Source organism: Bemisia tabaci, chromosome 3 (genome assembly GCF_918797505.1).
Source record: "Bemisia tabaci chromosome 3, PGI_BMITA_v3".
NCBI classification, from domain to species: domain Eukaryota; kingdom Metazoa; phylum Arthropoda; class Insecta; order Hemiptera; family Aleyrodidae; genus Bemisia; species Bemisia tabaci.
In genome coordinates, this window is record NC_092795.1 from 47,073,624 (window position 1) to 47,091,677 (window position 18,054).

The 18,054-nt window shown below is 40.2% G+C and overlaps 1 protein-coding gene across 2 annotated transcripts in view; it reads right to left on the bottom strand.

Annotated features, from left to right (window-relative positions):
- LOC109030536 (ATP-binding cassette sub-family G member 4) overlaps window positions 1-18,054 on the bottom strand; it is an 80,815-nt gene that overhangs the window by 44,647 nt on the left and 18,114 nt on the right. The window contains exon 2 of one of the 2 annotated variants that reach the window (XM_019041534.2): window positions 3,817-3,947. In XM_019041534.2, the coding sequence (XP_018897079.1) occupies window positions 3,817-3,947 (131 nt within the window). Of the gene's footprint in view, window positions 1-3,816; window positions 4,293-18,054 lie in introns of those variants that run through there. The other variant, XM_019041533.2, reaches the window with a different exon arrangement.

Genomic DNA, 18,054 nt, shown 5'->3' on the forward strand with positions numbered 1-18,054 from the left:
TGATATAAGCTTTTGGAAAGAATAAACTTTTAGAGCTGATAACAGTGCCGGTAAGCTTAAACTGCAATTTTACTTGAATTTGTCGTTTTATTGCCTTCAAATTTCGAGTTGATTCCAAAGGATCAATACTTGAACAGGGTTCATGCAGCCTCAGTGCTAAAAATGCAAGCACTTTTCAAGCACATTTTTCTGAATTTTCAAGCACTTTTCAAGCACTTTCAAGAGCCTTTTGGAAGCAGTTTTGCGCGAGATTCAAGAAATTTTTCCACAGGACCTTTGACATAAAAACTCCTAATAGCGAGACAGATATCAACAACCAACTAAAATGAGTATTTTCCTCTAATTAAAAAATACACGGATGTATAAATGAAAGACCATCCCAAGTATCAGTACCAATACTGACAACCCAGTAAGTAAATACCTCTAAATTCTAAGCAAAAAAAAGTAAAATCCTGGCTCACCGCATAAGTTTTCGACCAACTACCCATCCATACTTACACCTGAATGTTTTATTCCAATTTATTCAAAACGTTGGTTTAAAAATAAAAAGAAAAATAAATGATAATAATAAATAAATATCTTACTTTCATATTCATTGAGACAACGTTAATCATTAAGAAGTGATGGATATCGATAGGTATAAGATGGGCTGAAGATGGTGCAACTTATGAAAGAGTTAATAGAAAATCTGCATGCTATCCGATGGGTTAAATCCGATGGATATCGATAGGTATAAGATGGGCTGAAGATGGTGCAACTTATGAAAGAGTTAATAGAAAATCTGCATGCTACCCGATGGATTAAATTCATGAGAATAGTAGGGTACTTGGACAAGAAGCTCAAAATTGAAGATTCATTCTTGATAAAGCTGAAGCAAGATGTTTTCTGATAGTCTTTCACTATTGTAAAAATATTTGAATTTTAAAAGTGGGATTTCTTAATTTGAAGCTACACGTAAGGAGTATGTCTGGAGTATGGAACGGCACATCATTTGAAAAAAGAGTCTTTATGAACACTAAAAAACCGGACGAAAGAAGAAAAAAAAAACACTTTCAAGAAGATAATGGACCCACATCATTGAAAAAAAATAAGGTAAAAAAACCAGAAGTAAAAAGAAAAAAATGTTAATGTGAAATTAAATAAATGTAGGTATGAAGAAAAATGTTTTTACAAGCAGTTTAAAAAGTTATAGATTTTAACCGAGACTTATGGTTCTTTTTCACAACTGTTTGGAGAGTTTCGAAATTTCTCCTTCAACGATTGCTAACTCTTCTTTTTTTCTTTTGGCACTTTGGCGGAAACTATTGGACTTAACAATTAATGAGAGATCTTGCTTCTTTTCAGCTTGTTCTGCCAGGTCGTCTGCACCTTTTTCTAAGGTCTTTACATCTTCACATAAGCGTCTTTTTCTCTCTTGTAGAGATTTTGTTTTTTCTGACTTTTCATTTTTAATAGCTGTGAGAGCCTTGATTTTCTTTTCTTCCTCTAAATAGGTAGCATATCTACTGCGAGCACCTGATACACTTTGTCTTAACTCTTTGGTTATTACCATACTGGATAAGCTCTCCATTTCATCGGTAAACTCATGTACATAACGCTGTGCTATGTAGGACTGCTCCTTTAAATTTTCTACTTCTAGGTTTTTATTTACACTAAAACCTCTCTCCACTGATGCTTGTCCATGACTTAAGAGTAGAGTTATTTTGACAACTTTCCATAAATTTTTGTATTCATCCTTGTCCATAAAGTTAATATAAAACTCATCAACTCTTGACTTCTCTTTATAAGGCTCATAGTGTGCAAAGGTGACAGCTTTCTTTAAGACAACGTTTTGATAAAATGAATCAAATTCATCAAGAATAATATCAACTTTACCAGCTACGACTATTTTACAATCACACAATGTATTTAAGACAGACCTCATTTTCTTCTTGCAAACAGCTGACCGACTAACAGGAGAAGAATCTGCATCTAGGTGAATCATACTTCTCGGATCCAAACAGGACAAATTTCGAACTAAGGCATGTGATATTGGAGATTTTTCTAAAATTTTTGACAAGACATTCTTGTAAAATCTAATAGCGCCAGTAATTAGATCAAAGTTATCTTTTTCAGCCACTTTCAGCAGCGACGAAAGACTGAGCAGGCAACTCAGCAGAGTAGTTCTCGTTTCAATTTCAACACGTTTTAATACTTTCCAGCGTACGTCTGAAAAGTCGAATGCTTTCTCATTTGACCTCCGAAAAGTGGATCTGAGAAATTCAAGCACGTTTTCAAGCACTTTCCAAAAAATCAAGCACTTTCAAGGCCTTGAATTTTTTTTTTAAAAGCAAGCACTTTTCAAGCTTGCATGAACCCTGTTGAAGTCTTTGACTGCCGTGCTAAGGAAACCGCCGTAAGAAAATTCAATAGTTTCCACATTTCCCCGGATAATACATGTGTTTTTGAGGTAAGTTATGCATATTTTTCCTTGAAATTCTCAGATGTATTAGATTGAATTGTGTGAATTTTCTGAAAATTTTGAAATAAAAAATCGAACAGTTCCCTTGAAATTTCATCTGAGCATTTAATCGGAGGAAATTTGGCAACGCCTAAATGATCATACGCCGTTCTTTCTTAGCACGGTAGTATTAGTTATCACATGTTTTACTGTTACCCTCAGTGGAAAAAAAACACATTGGATCTAGAGTCCAGACTCTTAAAAACATCGAAAAGAAAATGTACTCTTGATTCAATCAGAATCTAGCTTAAATCAAGAACCAAGCCTCTTAATCCAAGCGGATTTCGTTTTGATTCAAGCAAAAATCCGATTGAATCAAGAGTATTTTTTCTTGTCAATGTTTTCAAGAGTCTCGACTCTAGATTCAATGTGTTTTTTTTTCCAGTGCTTAAGGGCTCTCTCGTCTGATTCCATCACATTCCCGACCACCCTTAGTTTCCCTGACTTCAGGACTTCGTCACCCTGAGTTAAGCTCTGAGGAGGCATCAAAATTTGAGAGCATGCATACAGGTCTCGATACACGATCAAATTCCCAAACCAATTACAATCAAAATGTCGCTAGTCATCAGTCTTAGAATTGTTACTTCGCTTAGTTTTCAAATGAAAACTGGGCAGAAATGTTTCACGCGGCAAGAAAGTATGAATGGTGGCACTCCATTCTGATCAAAATTTGACGGCCCGTCCAATATTGATCAAAGAAGGCTGTCGCAGGGTGACCATTAGTCATCAACTGGTCTTTTTTGATCGGAATTGGTTCGGAATTTGATCGTGTATTGAGACCTCTTTGGAAAAAAAACACATTGGATCTAGAGTCCAGACCCTTGAAAACATCGACAAGAAAAATAAATACTCTTGATTCAATCGGATTTAAGCTTAAATCAAGAACCAAGCCTCTAATTTGAGCGGATTTCCTTTTGATTTAAGCTTAAATCTGATTGAATCAAGAGTCCTTTTTCTTGTCAATGTTTTCAAGAGTCTGGACTCCAGATCCAATGTGTTTTTTTTTCCAAAGCGGCCCGTCCAATTTTGATCAAAGAAGGCTGTTGCATGGTGACCATGAGTCATCAACTGGTCTTCTTTGATCGGACTTGGTCCGGAATTTGATCGCGTATCGAGACCTTAAAGGCCAGAGGCGGATCTAGCAATTTGGCAACACCTGATTCCCCCGTCTAAACCTTTGTTAAATAATCGATTCTTGTCAGGGCACCTCGCCCCTCTAAGAATCGATATATTTCCATATGTTTAAATGGAGAAAAACAATGTTGCCAGTTTGCTGGATCCGCCAAAGTTAAAGGCAAACATAGAAATCTACTCACTCTTTTTGCGTCCCTCGTTGACGGTGTAGGTGAGGTCGCTGAAGGCGATGTCGACGGGCGGCCTCTTGGGGAGGTTGCTCAGGGTCTTGGGCTGGCATGGCGAGATGGTGATCTTCACCGCGGAGCCCTTCCTGTCGGCAGAAGAAATCAAGTTCGCATTAGGACTGTCCTCGTCCTCGTCGATCATCGGGATCCGAGCCCCCTCGTCCCCCTCCCCCCCGTTCAACTCCTTCACTTTCATGATCCTCGCCCCAACCAAGGAAACAACACACCCCCGACGAAGCACTACACCACACGAACTCGGACACCGGCACGGAGAGGGGCACACAAGTCACAGGATCGAACTGATTGGAACTGAAGCGACCCGGGGGTGCTGGCACTGGGGGCGCGTTCACACTGGCGACGGAAGCGGCGACGACGACGACGTTGCGCGCGCCAAAGTGAAACTCGAACTGAACGAGCGCTCGCGACGGGGTCCCGAGGAAAATCGTGGAAATGGGAGTCGCGCTAGAGATAGGGCACGGTGGCGTCTGCCGCGCTTACGTCAGGGGGGTGGAGCGGTGCCGCCAGTGGCTCACCTTGCGCGCCGTCACCCGCGCCGCGCGCGCTGCCCGCTAAGTGGGAAGCAACGCGCGCGTTAACCGCCAGCCTCGCGAGTCACCGTTAACGCTCTTTTCCTCCTGGCCGAGCTCCGAGTCGACGCGGGATTCCTTTCTTGATCACCGGCTATCCTCGTTGCAGCGAAAGTTAACCCGGTGTGATTTTGTACTTAGTAACCAGTTGACAGGGTTGCCATAATTTCTTTATCTTCAAATTCCCTGATTCTCTTTCGCTTTTCCCATAAAAAATGTCCACAAAAATTTCCACATCAAAAATTTACTTCTCTAGATCCTTTCGTACTGTAGTGCAGAATTATATAATCAAAGATATAAACTAATACCTGGCTTACGCCGGTCTGAACTCATATCATGTAAGAGTTATTTGGGCGAACAGACCAATCCTTAAAAATTTTTCTTCATAAGTTACTCTTAATCAAACATCGAGGTCGCAATTTATCTCGTGAATAAGAGCTTCTCAAAAATTTTGCGCTGTCATCCCTTAGATAACTTACTTTATTTCATACTCCAGAGTGAGGACTCCAACTTTTCTAATTTCCTAAATTTCCTCGGCCTTCGAGGAAAATGTCCACCTTTTTTTCTCTCTCTTTTTCTTTCTTTTTTAAATAATTTATTTATTAAGAATATATTAATTGATTTTCCCGATTTTCCGGACCGCTGGCAACCCTGTAGGTGGCTACGGCTAGACTCGCGGTCTGTTAAGCTGTCGGCAAAGGCCGACAGGGAAAACGGAAAAAAATGTTGCCGATCCTAGTTTAAAAGTTGTGCATGTTCGGTGAGGCTTTTCTGAAGGCAGTGTGCGTTTCTTTACTAAGGGTTCAGAGAGTTCCAGAGAGGGGAGAGGGCTATAAAGGCTGAAAACTTAATCTCCCCGTGCAGACAAGTGATATTTATTTATAGTGAGACGTAATCGGCTTTGAAATAGGGACTTACAATCATGGGTTTTGATCAGCTATCAAAACTCTTATACACACACATACTACTAAAAGAACGTGGCCGGAGAAACTTTAATAATATTGATATTTTAGAAAAATTAGTAAAACCATAAAGAATATTCAGTAAAAGCTACGGTAGACTCTGGATTATCCGGCTTCGTATTATCCGGACTCTGGTTTATCCGGATCGATTTTGCAACCATGTAACTACGTACGCATTCCGATAAGTGAGCGGATCCGCGGAGAAGCGGTCGCAAGGCATATTGGCGCCTGCAAGGCTTGAGGAATACTTCACGCATTGCGCCAAACAGTGAGGTCGGCGTGGAACGCTTTAGCGCCTACTAGATTGCATAAATACTTCTCGCATTGCGCCAAACGCAGTGCAGTCGGTTAGTTAGCCTAAAACGCACATTAGAGGCTACAAGACTGTATGAATACCTTACGCATTGCGCCCTTTACTCGTTGTATTGTAATTTATCGTTGTCGGCTACCATTCTCAATCACCATTGAGTCGTTAATTTGGCGTTAACCTTTTAAATTCGTGTTGGTATGTACATGATGTATACATAATAAGAATACTGTGGTGTCGGTTGGTGGTGTTTGTGTTTACTATTATTATCCGGATTTTTTTTTATCCGGATCGGGCCCGGCACCAATTAATCCGGATGATCCAGAGTCTACTGTACACACACATACTACTAAAAAAACGTGGCCGGAGAAACTTTAATAATATTGATATTTTAGAAAAATTAGTAAAACCATAAAGAATATTCAGTAAAAGCTACAACGAATGACATACATTTGCCACAATCATAATGGATGAAAGTTAGCAAAGATTTTGAGACACCACAACCAATAAATGCCATTTCTGCATTCAGCGCTTCAATTTTTCCCTTTCAGAATCCACAAACTTTTCGCGCCAACCCATCGAGCGACGCGGAGCGTGGCGCGCTGTTTCGCGCTGCGTTTTTCGGAGTTTTCGCGGCCTCACGTTTGGGTGCGGCGCGCGCGCGCGCGCGCGATGGCAGCGGCGAGGAGCCAATTTTAGCTCCTCCGATCCTGAATAATTATTCAATTACACCCGATTTTTTATGCGTGCACAATTAATGGAGGCTCTCATTACGAATTCGCACCGCGCTAAAAAGGAAAAATAATCCAAGTGAAAGAGCGGCACTCGGGTTACCCAATCGGTTGTGAATCATAGCCGTCCACTGCGCCATCCCAAATAAGAAAAAAAAGGTAGCATCGCGAATTTGCGCCGCGGGGAAAAGAAGCGAGAAAGGTATTTGAAGAGTAGTCAATCGGTTAGATCATCATCGGTTAGTGTTCTTAACGCATAACAGATGATATTCGCGGAGGGAAAAAGCTGCACACAAAGACGAACTTATAGAATTGAGTCACTCAACACTGCCTGAGTTTTATTATTATGTCATTAAGGCTGTAATTTTTAATAATTCGGTACCCCACCTTTGAATAAAAAAAAGAAAAATTGCGAGAATACTTTCCTCGCTGGGCACTCCTGCTTATTCGCTCTGATTAATTTTTGCATTGTGCTGACTACGGAACTTGTCTCTCTCTCTCTCTCCCCCCCCCCTCCACCCTCCTTTTTTTCCTTTCATCAAGAGTACTAATGTGTAAAAACAATATATTTGAACAAATACACATATTGGTGGGCTTCATAAAACTGAAATTCAAGTTTATTAAATAGGACCAGTTTAAAACTTAAGATGGTTGTCATTTTAAAAAAATTAACTGCCGCTCAACGCTCTGAAAACTGAAAAATCCTCACGCTGGCTGAAATACATACATACATACATACATAATATATATGACAGAAAATGAATGACATATATATTCGTGATCTACGACTTGAGATCGGTGCTCTTTACATGGTCCCAGGTCTAGGTCCCACCATGAGGGAGAACGCAATAGTGTATCTTTCCTTCGGAAAATACACTAATATCGAATGTACAAAGTTCAGTTTCTACACAGTTTAATTTTTTAGAATAGTCATCATCAAAATCAAATCTGAAGCCAATTCAAGAGAAATTTTGAGTGACTACATGCTAACCAAAAATTCAGCTTTGCACAGAGAAAAAGTTTTGTCATTCATTCACAAATTCAAATACAGGGTAATGCAATATATGTTAAGCACTAGTATCGAATATACTTTACATGTGTTAAAGTGCGATTTTCGTAAAGACTACTTTATGTTGGAAAAAAAATTGCCGGACTTGGTCGTTATCAATCGAAAACCGAGAAAATTACTAGACATTTTCTGATTGTTTGTTTTTTTTGTTTTTTTTTCTTTTATTTTTCTTGGCTGAGTTAACTTAAAGTCACGAGCATTAAGCATTGAAACGCTTTGAAAAAGCTGCGAAACCTGAATCATAACAAGACACGTTTACGTATTTCTTGTGATACTGCTAGATAATCGACGTAGCAGCTGGCCTTTATCAGCGCTGTTCAAATGTTTGATAATTCCCCTTCCCTCTATCCTTGACTTTTTTCCTCGGAATGAGTAGACAAAGTTCTTTCAGCGAAAGCTTTTGTCTAAACTTAATTATCTAGATTCACATTGCGACGAAAATGTTTCAGAATGCTGCTATACTCAGACTTCAACTTGTTATCCATGGCAGACCATGTAAGAGGCTTTTGGGAGATCAACCCTTTGCCCCATATCTAGGATGGTAAATTAATAACCAAGGAAAAGATTTTTGAAGAGCTGTTATGAAACGGATCATTTTAAAGCTCTTCATTCTTATACCTTTCACTTAAACAAATTCACCTGAGAGACTTAGAAATGAAAGAATGAAGATAAAGAAGGAGAGAAAGATGAAGAAGAAGAAGAAGAAGAAGAAGAAGAAGAAGAAGAAGAAGAAGAAGTAGAAGTAGTAGAGTAGTAGTAGCAGTAAGAGAAGGAGAAGAAGAGGAAGAAGAAGTAAGAAAAGGAGAAGAAGGTGAAGAAAAGGAGGAGGAGGAAGAAGAAGATGAAGAAGAAGTAAAGGAAGCAGAAGTAAGAAAGGAAGAAGTAGTAAAGGAATAAGAGAGGAATGAAAACTGCATTTTCAGAGCCGTCCCTCTTCCGTACTTTTTGACCCTGCGCTTTCGAGATGTGCCACTTTTTTTCCTGAGGTAATTTTTTATGTAAAAATAGGCGGGGACCATAGTGACTGCTTACTATCCACCATCGAATTCAAGCAATATTTCCATTCAAAAATGGGCGGCATCCCTAACGGCAATAGCACGCTTAAGAACTGCGCAGCAGGTTTTCCATACACTGGGAATGTTTCCAAATAAAACAAAAAACGTCAACATCTTCAAACAGAAGTGGTGAAGATATACCTGGATCGAGTGGCTCACTTATACGAGTTCAAGTGTTGCGGGTCCCGCGGGCAGAATAAAAAACTCAAGTGAGGGAACATTGCTAGATTGCGTGCAAAAACGCGCCTGAGCTACATTCCTCGAATAGGAAAAATGAGTATTTTCCTTCACCATTGAAAAGTACGCCAACGAGGTTGCCAGGTCGCACAGGAAAACCCGCCTGCATTATTGCTCCGATGGGGAAACTACATTGTTTTTCACAGGCATCTGAAAACCGTGACTGAAAATCGCAGACAGCGAGGTTCGTATCGTTTAAGCGGCTGGCTTCGGAGGATTAATGAGGAAAAAAGCGTGGAGAGGAAAAAAAGTTGCGTTGAGAAAAAAATCCTGAGAGAAGACTAGCAAGCTCATGGTCGGAGGTCAATTTAGACACATAATGCGGCGTGCCGCACGCAACGCAAGAGACGGATAACGCCTTGCTGATGAAGTGAATGGCGGACTCCCCACTTCGCCCAATAGTCGACTACACATACGTATGAGAATAAAGAAGATTAGGGCGAAAATATAATTTTTATGGGGATGATCGCTAAAGCACTTGACCAGTGGCGTGGCGTGAATGATTGATATCGATATTTCCCTGTTTGAAGCTATGGTAAAGAATCGATTATTAAGGTGTCGCGCACCCTGATTATCGATTCTTTTCCCAGGTTTAAATGACAGAGCAATCGATAGATCGCAAAGCACGCCACGCCACTGCACTTGACTGTCATTCTTCTAAACTTTTTTAATCCAAGGAGAAGAAAACAAAGGGGAGGGGGACATTAGCGGATCCTGCAAATTGGGGACATTGTTTTCCTCCATTTAAACCTATGGAAATGTATCGACTCTTAGTCTTAGAAGGGTCAGGTGCTCTGACAAGAATAATTAATTTAACATAGGTTTAAATGCAGGAATTTGGTGTTGCCAAATTGCTGGATCCGCCTTTGGAGGGAAATGGATAAGAAAGCGAAAAATTCTTAGTAGGTTTGTGTAATAAGCGCATATGCGAAGAATTAATGCGAGGGGATTTAATTTCGTCATCACTATCAGCTCTCTAACGCTCCTACATTTTCATTTTTAGTCACGGATCGTTCTACTGTTCTACTGAGCGGCTTTCCATAATTTTTGGGGAAATCAACAGGTGATACTTGGTTCCTATTTAGATGATCCAGCACTAGTCAGATTTTGGAAATATGACCCAGGTATTTGCAGTGATAAAATTGTGAATTCTTCCATTTAAACGAGAAAATGAGCATTTTTTGTCACGGTTCGTTCTTAAGATCTACTGGGCCGATTTTCATGATTTTTACGACCATCGGTACGAGATTTCCCCTAAATGAGCCTGCTCTATTTATAGATTAACTCACAAAGACTCGCAAAGCGAGCCTTAGAGGACGCGAAGTACCCTCTAGGGTTGGGCCGAAAAGAAAAGCGAAAAGCTTTTTAGTATTATAACTCTGTCCAAACATCATTACAGACAACTCGACCGAGTGGAGCGAGAAAGAATTAAGAAACTTTAAGTTTAAACCCAAAAATAAGAGGTTTAAGCTTTTAATTTTTCAAAAGACTCAATGTCTGATCAAGTTTAACCCCCATCTTTGAGTTGTACATATTTTTTTCGACTCTGAATTTTCAGCAGGAGATAATGAATGACTAGAAAAGTTCAAAATTACTTGTAACTTATTCTTCCCCCAACATTTGGCTTGACTCTCTTTTGCTGGATTTCATTAATATGATTGTGCTGCGGAAAGGAAGTTTTGGTGAAAAGTTGGAATATGCACAAATGCTTCTTTTTGATTTGATAAAATCGTTCAACGCAATCACCAAATGGACTACATTTTGCAATTTGGAACTATAAATTCTAGCCCGGTTAAAAAACAACATAATTGCCATTAGTTTCCCTATGCACATAAGTGTTTTTCCAGAAGAGCCAGAATTTATAGTTCCAAATCGCTAAATGCAGTCCAAATCATTCTCAATAAATTGAAAACACAGAAGCTTCTTAAAATTGCGCACTGAAGTGCGAGAAAGATGCGAGTAACGTGGATGGATTTCCTTTTGGTGGCGTGAAATTGGAGCTCTCTGCGCATAATTTTTTAAATGTGCATAAATTAAGTTATCGCTTTATCAGCTCCTTACATTTTCTTGATAACTTCTGATCTGAAGACAGCAAATACAGAGAAATAAAAGTTGAGCGGAAGACTATTTTCAGATATTGAACGGTGTAAGCTTTTTAATTTACCACGACTGATTTCACTTTACTCCATAAACTTATGAAAGTAAAATTTAGTATGCTGGTAACATACAATGCTAAGTAGAACTGCTTTGGGGGTAATTTACCATTTAGAGCCCTTTGGGTTGATCTACATATAATGGGGATAGTCCATAAATTACGTCGCTCTGGGAAGGGAGGGGCGAGTGGAGTGTTCCATCATTTTGTTTTTACGTATTAATGGATAGGGACCTGCGTCACAAAAGCTTTACAAGGGTGGGAGGGAGCGTCAAATATGCCAAAAAAGTGCGTTACGTAATTTATGAACGCAGCCCATGGTATAATTCTGTGTCGCTTAAAATTGCGCAACCAAAATGACATCAAAATAGGTACATATAACTGCACGAAAAGATAAACTTAGCGATGGAAAAACACAATGAGACTCACTTTGGTCACTCACGAGTCACTTATTAAGACCTCCGCGTCGCCCACGTCCTGCCCCCCCCCCCCCTTAACAGTTTAAATTTTGGGTTGGACCTCTTAAAAGTCAACGGGTTGAATAAGAGAAAGTGAACACCAGTAAAGCACGATTTATTGTATCTAACTATATTAATCTTAACATGTGGATTCGGTTAAGGAGAACTTAAAAGTTAGAGGCGCCTTCAGGTTTTTGGCATACCGTGCGCAGTACATGTTAACTATTCAGTATTCAAGTCGGTTTCGTCGATCGGAAACGCCTTCAAACGCGCATGTAGGCAACACAACTAGCAGATAGGAGCGCGCTTGGAAGTGGAGTGCCGAAATGAAGGAAAATCAAACGCTTGAGGCTTGAGGTAACGAGCTACGTTCTCATCGTCAAGATTATCATTAAGCTACCCGGGTAATCACTTCGCAGAAATTTTGCTGTGCAAATGTTGTTGATATTCACTTCGGTTAGTTCCGTTCCCTGTTTCTTTACTGTTAGTTTGCTGTATTCAACTGAAGGAGCATTGGAGAACTTGTACATTAAAAAACAAGGAAGTTTACAAGCAGAATAAGTTTTCTAGTTAAAAGTATTAAGTTACACGCACTTCCGGACGAAACCAACAACTGGACTTTTTTAGATCTCACCTCTGAAAGTTTCGATGCCATGGCTATGTACATATACATCCAACAATTTTTCTTTACAAAATCATTTCCTGCTTTTTCAACAACTTTGCCGAATTAAGTTTTTTATATTAATGCACTATTTCTATCAGAATTCCCGAAATCATGATTAAAACCATTCAGTTTATATTTCGTGGTGACTACCTATAACTTACGCACAGGGGTGTAGTAACTTCTAAGGGTTCCCCCAAAATAAATTTAGATTCCTCCATTTCAAGTTTTCGCAGAATTTTACCAGACATATAAAGTAACGCTGTCGACTCTGTCCCCTCAAAACAGGGCGCTTGAGTGCTTCCCCCCCCCCCCCAAAAAAAAAAAACAGCGCACTTGAAAATTTTGGTCCCCACCTTGCACCAAAAAAAAAAAAAAAAAAAAAAAACTCCCCCTTTTTACATGGCTCACCCATTTTTCTCGTCCTCACATGGGTTCCCCCATTTCACGGTACCATGGGCTACGAAAGTTTCTGCACCCCTGAACTTACTGAAGTCCATGGATACAATACAATTCCTAGAGGGATAAACGTGAGTAGGGTGACTAGCACTGGTTTAAAAATGAGGAGTCGTCGATCTTCGGGCTGATTCCTGACATTTACGATCATTTTTAATGGAGCTTTAAAGCTTTGTCACACATCGGCAACGCTTCTGACGTCATAATGACTTTAAGTATTTGTGAAGAACACAACTGGAGACCGAAGTTCACTCCACAGGTGGATGAAGGTCTTCGGGGACTGGTTTATTTATTACTCTGTCTGGTCTGTTCATCTGCACAAAACCACTCGGTCCTCTGAGTAGAAGATAACCAAAATTTCGAAACGTCTGGGGTGAGGCGATGTTGTCAACTTCCCACCGTCAGACTCATCAACACGAAATTTTACTCAAGAGTACTTAACTCAGTTTTACTCGATACTTTTAATCGATTACTTTGATCAATAAGTTTAATCGATACTTACTCAATTTTTTGACATACAAGTAACGCGTAACGCATACGCCTGAGACGCGAAGCGCTTCGAGGGGCTGAACCGCGAAGCGATCAGGGGCGTGCCCCTTCTAAAAGTAGACATGACTACCGAATTCCGTAGCAGTGGACTCTAATTTGTTCTAAAAAATTTCAATAAAGAGTTCAATAGAAGCAAATATTTCAATTTAGTATGATTTGAATTCACTTGTATAACTGGCTCTTCTGAATAAATATTTGACTGAACTTATGACCCAAAAATCAAATCCTGTCTAATACCTAATGGGGTGTAGTAGCGAACGACACCTAACGAACCGAGGAAATACGATGGGCAAAGTTCTTTCATCAGAAGTTTAACGAGGGTATTTAGAGTGCGTTACGTTTCAGTTCAGCGGAGCTGAGTTAAGTTTTGAGAAAACGGCAAACACAATATTTAAAAAGGTTATGACAATTTTGAAATCGTTGAGACTGTAGTTTATCCTATGAGTCATTTGAATTCCCACTCTAAATCATGAAAGATACTACCAACTAATCATTTATGATAGCAAACATCTACGAAATGAGAAAGTATATTTTTCAAAATGTTAATAATCTTGCGCTTTTTAATTCATTCAGATCAAAATTGATCCCGCTATTAAAAAATTTAAAAGAGTATCCGCTGAATTTTCACAGAAATTTACATTTCTTTCTTTGTCAACAGTTTAGGGAACATGAAGCGAATTCCCAAAGCATCCGACATTTTTCACAGAAAACTTCCCCGTGTAAATTTTAAGAAACATGAGTTGACAGCATGACTTCATGACTTCATAAATGGCTTTACAACAAATTCATAAGTTTCTAGGGCAATGAGACCTGCTGTTTCGTGACCGCTCATTACGATTACTTGGATCGCACTTAGCAAAAAGGAACTAGCACAATTACAGTGTTGTGATAATATTGCTTCTACAAACTTATCTAAAAAATCTCCCAAATTAGCGAATAGTTTTGGCATTCCACCAAAAAATTGCTAATTTTATAGGGAAATAATTGTGTGAATTTTAATACTGTACTTATATTTCGTATTTTTAAAAGAAAACAAGGAGTTGCACGATTTTGAAAACACTTAGTCATGCTAAATGAGATCCACATATGCTTGAATCTTTTTCGGAACAGTGAAAATCCGTCCCATTCGCCAATGATACAAATGAGCGGATTCTTGAGACTCAAGTTACCTTATGCAGTGCGTCGCGTTTCGTCCGTGTCAACTTTACAGGGGCGCAGGTAAAGGGGGGGGGGGGGGGAGCTAGACGGAGAGCAACGAACGATGCGATGTTGCGTCGGTCGAGCGTGTTGCATAAAAAAGTTGTGCTTGTGCTCCTGCTCCAGCCCAGCTTCAGAATCTTGCTCTCGTCTCGGGCAAGGACGCCAAGTCGGACAAACGAATTTTCCGCTTAATAAGCTCTCAGAAAAAGGACACACTTAGTATCTCTACTTTGTAAAAAGTCAATACGGCATGCCGAGGAAAAACGCCGTATGAACATTGGAGAGTTGCCAAATTTCCTCAGATAAAATTTTTATTTTTGAAGGAAGTTATGAATATTTTCCTTGGCATTTTCAGATATTCTGGATTAAACTGCAAAGAATATTGTCTGAAAAATTTGGAGAAAAGTATTCATATACTGTCTCAATAAATTTGTATTTTATTAAAGGCAACTTGGCAACGCCTGAAGATTCATACGGCGTTCTTCCTTGGTACAGCAGAATAAAACTTTTTTTGCATGTTGAAAAAAATTTCCAAAGCGAATGTTCGCATTGAATTTTTGCAACCTATCTATGTCCTTATTTTACAGCCTCCTCTATCAGTTAACAGTCGATAAACATTCCTCTTGAAAATGCAAACGATTACGGAGGAAGGCCCATATTTCGGGGGGCCTCAGATCGATTTCAGGAACTGAACACTGGACAGTGGACACGCTAGACGTCGCACAGTGGACCGAGTCAATCAAAGAGGTCGGACATGAAATTTTTAACTAAAACTACAAAATTTTGATGTTTTATTCCTCACATTTAAAACTTGAAGGGGTGTACCTAAAAAAAATTTCACGAGGAAACCAATGGAACTACTTTAAAAATCTCAAAGTTTTGTATAAATGGAGTTATGACCTTTTAAAATTTCCAACGTTTGTCCGATCTCCCCTGTTGACTCGATCCAATGTGCATCGCTGGGCTTCGCGAAAAAATTAATTCGACTTTAGTTTTGTTGGAACACCAAAATTTTCGGAGCAGGTAACCACAGTTTCCGATCATATTATGTAGAAACTAAACTTAGATTTTGATACCTAACTGAGGACTTCGCGCACGAGAAATAGTGTAATCTTACTGTTAGTATAGCTGATGAAAACTTTGGTTACTTAGACAGAAAGTTTTGGTGTACCATATGGAACGACGTTTTTTCCCCCGAGCTGAGCGGCGCTAATAACGAGTGCATGTACAGGGTTGCCATCCTGATCCTACGTGGGGCCTTCACTTATCAAACGGGCAATTGTTCGATTGCACCTCTTGTGATAATCGACTTAATGAAGCCTTTCGTACTTCTGGAGTCTCTTGTTATCATGACTTCGCACCGACATCACTGCCTCATTTTTTAGAGCTGTTCATAAGTGAGGTGCTTGGAGACAGACAAAAAGGGTGAGACCATTGAGTTTATCAAAATTTCTATAAATTTAATTTATAAATTCTTGTATGGTTAGGGAACCCATCATAGGAGAGAAATGCCTGGACCGGGGGTATACTTTTCCCTTTCTTGTACTTTCTTATTTTCTACCTCTGTATTTTCTTCCCTTTTCCCCTCTTTTTTGCTTAGGCAAAAGCTTGAGCCACACAAGCTCCTCCCTCTGATTACGTGGTTGACTGATAGTCGACAGTTTGAAATATACACGTGCATACAAAGGGCTCGGAGGACATAAGGCATAAGTTCAGTTTTCCAAAAATTGAGATAGTAATGACTGCTAAAAAAAAGTCTGAAAATATAAACTTCCAAATTCCAATTTTTAAGCATCCAAAAGTGAGTCTGAACTTTCTTTCCGCCACAGGACTTCGTATAATTTTGAAACATAAAACACGTCTCGAAATAGCAAAACCTGCACTTAGGTGCCTTGTCCTCCAACCCCTACGTACGAGAATTACACACAATACATTTGGTAATTTGTCGAAAATTTCCGGAAAAATTTCAACTTTGACGTTTTTTAAATTCATAAGATTTTGCCATCCTGCAGTGAAAGACCTCCCCCCCTTCCCTCTCTCAATAAAACCTCGTGCGTTTTAGAGTTCCTTTATAGGTAAAGTTGAGACAATTCGAAATATAGAGCTCATGGCGCCCAAAAGGGCAGCCAACCTTCCAACATAAAAATTTTCCTGCCCATCTTCAGATTCTGATAAAAAAGATAGCGAAGAGAATTCATACATGAGCATCCTTTCACAAGAATAAGTGAATTTATGCAGAAACTAATAACTCAAATACACGCTTTACGAACAAAGGGTCGTAACAATTATAATGATAAATCAATCAGAATAATTTTAATTCATAGATTGTCTACCTTTATGGGTCCTAAAGCTCCATGACCTAACCTCAAAATTACCGACTTGTCTGCAGGGGTGTGGAATCTTCCAAGCTCCCACATTTTCACGCGCTCGCCAGACGGCTTTCCACATTTTTCTCATCAGTTTTCAACAAAATTTCCCACCAATCTTAAAGAAATATGACGTTTATTTTCTGTTTTCCTTTGATTTTCAACTTTAGGCCCCTCAAAATGTTCCTTCCTTACTGGAAAAAGGTAACACATTGGATCTAGAGTCCAGACTCTTGAAAACATTGACAAGAAAAAAATACTCTTGATTCAATCGGATTTTTGCTTGAATCAAAACGAAATCCGCTTAAATTAAGAGGCTTGGTTCTTGATTTAAGCTAAATTCTGATTGAATCAAGAGTAATTTTTCTTAATGTCTTCTTAATGTTTTCTGATGTCTGTTTAAAGTCTGGATTCTAGATCCAATGTGTTTTTATATTCCAGTGCTTCCACATTTAGGGGGCTTTTTCACGCATTCACGCGCCCCGGCGGGCGCGTGATCGGGCATTTTCCGCACCCCAGCTTATCTGAACAATCCCTATACATAGAAACTCTGGTTCGTATGACTGGGTACCTAAGATTCGGCAACGGAGCCGGCTGAGAGGAGTTGTGCGGCGTATGATGCAAGCGCTAGAATAATGAAATCTCCGATCTGTGATACTCTGGTCGAGTGGCCTATATCCCCCCGTCGCGGCCCCCACCGCCCCACCGCCCGCCGCTTGCGTGAAAGTAGAAGCTCGTCACGCTCGACTGCCCCCAGACGTGGCCCGCCAAAACTGGCAACGCTGCCAGCTCCGAAAATCGCGGGAAACCGGTCGAGCCGGCAACGCAGCACCGCGGCCTCGCGCTTCGCGTTGCGCCTGCATCCTCACGGCCCTGCCCCCCCCCCCCCCCCCGGTTGCCCCCCGGGGGGCACGCCGAGCGTGTTTTGAGCGGAATGTGTGTTTTGGACGCCGGCTGAGCTTCCTGCCGGCACCCTCCCGGGAGGCCGAAGATCCTGCGTGACCTTCCGAGTGTTGGAGGATTAGCCCGACCCCTGGCAACAGGGCGAGGAGTCGAAGACAAATATTTGGAGGATTCCGCACGGTGCTGCCGTGTTCCCGCAGAGAGCAGAAACGACCGAATTTTCGAAGAGAGTTTAGTTTCCTTCAGAATTTAACTACATATTCAGATTGACACCTTTCTGCGCGACGCACAGCGGATTGAATCAATGAGAGAGGTCGGACAAAATTTGGAAACTTTAAAAGCCTATAACTCCGTTTATACAAAACTTTGAGGTCTTAAGAGTGGTTCCATTGGTTTCCTCGTGGAATTTTCTCTAGGGAACATCCCTTAAAACTTAAAATGTGACGAATTGAACATCAAAATATGCAGTTTTAGTTGAAAATTTCATGTCCGACCTCTCT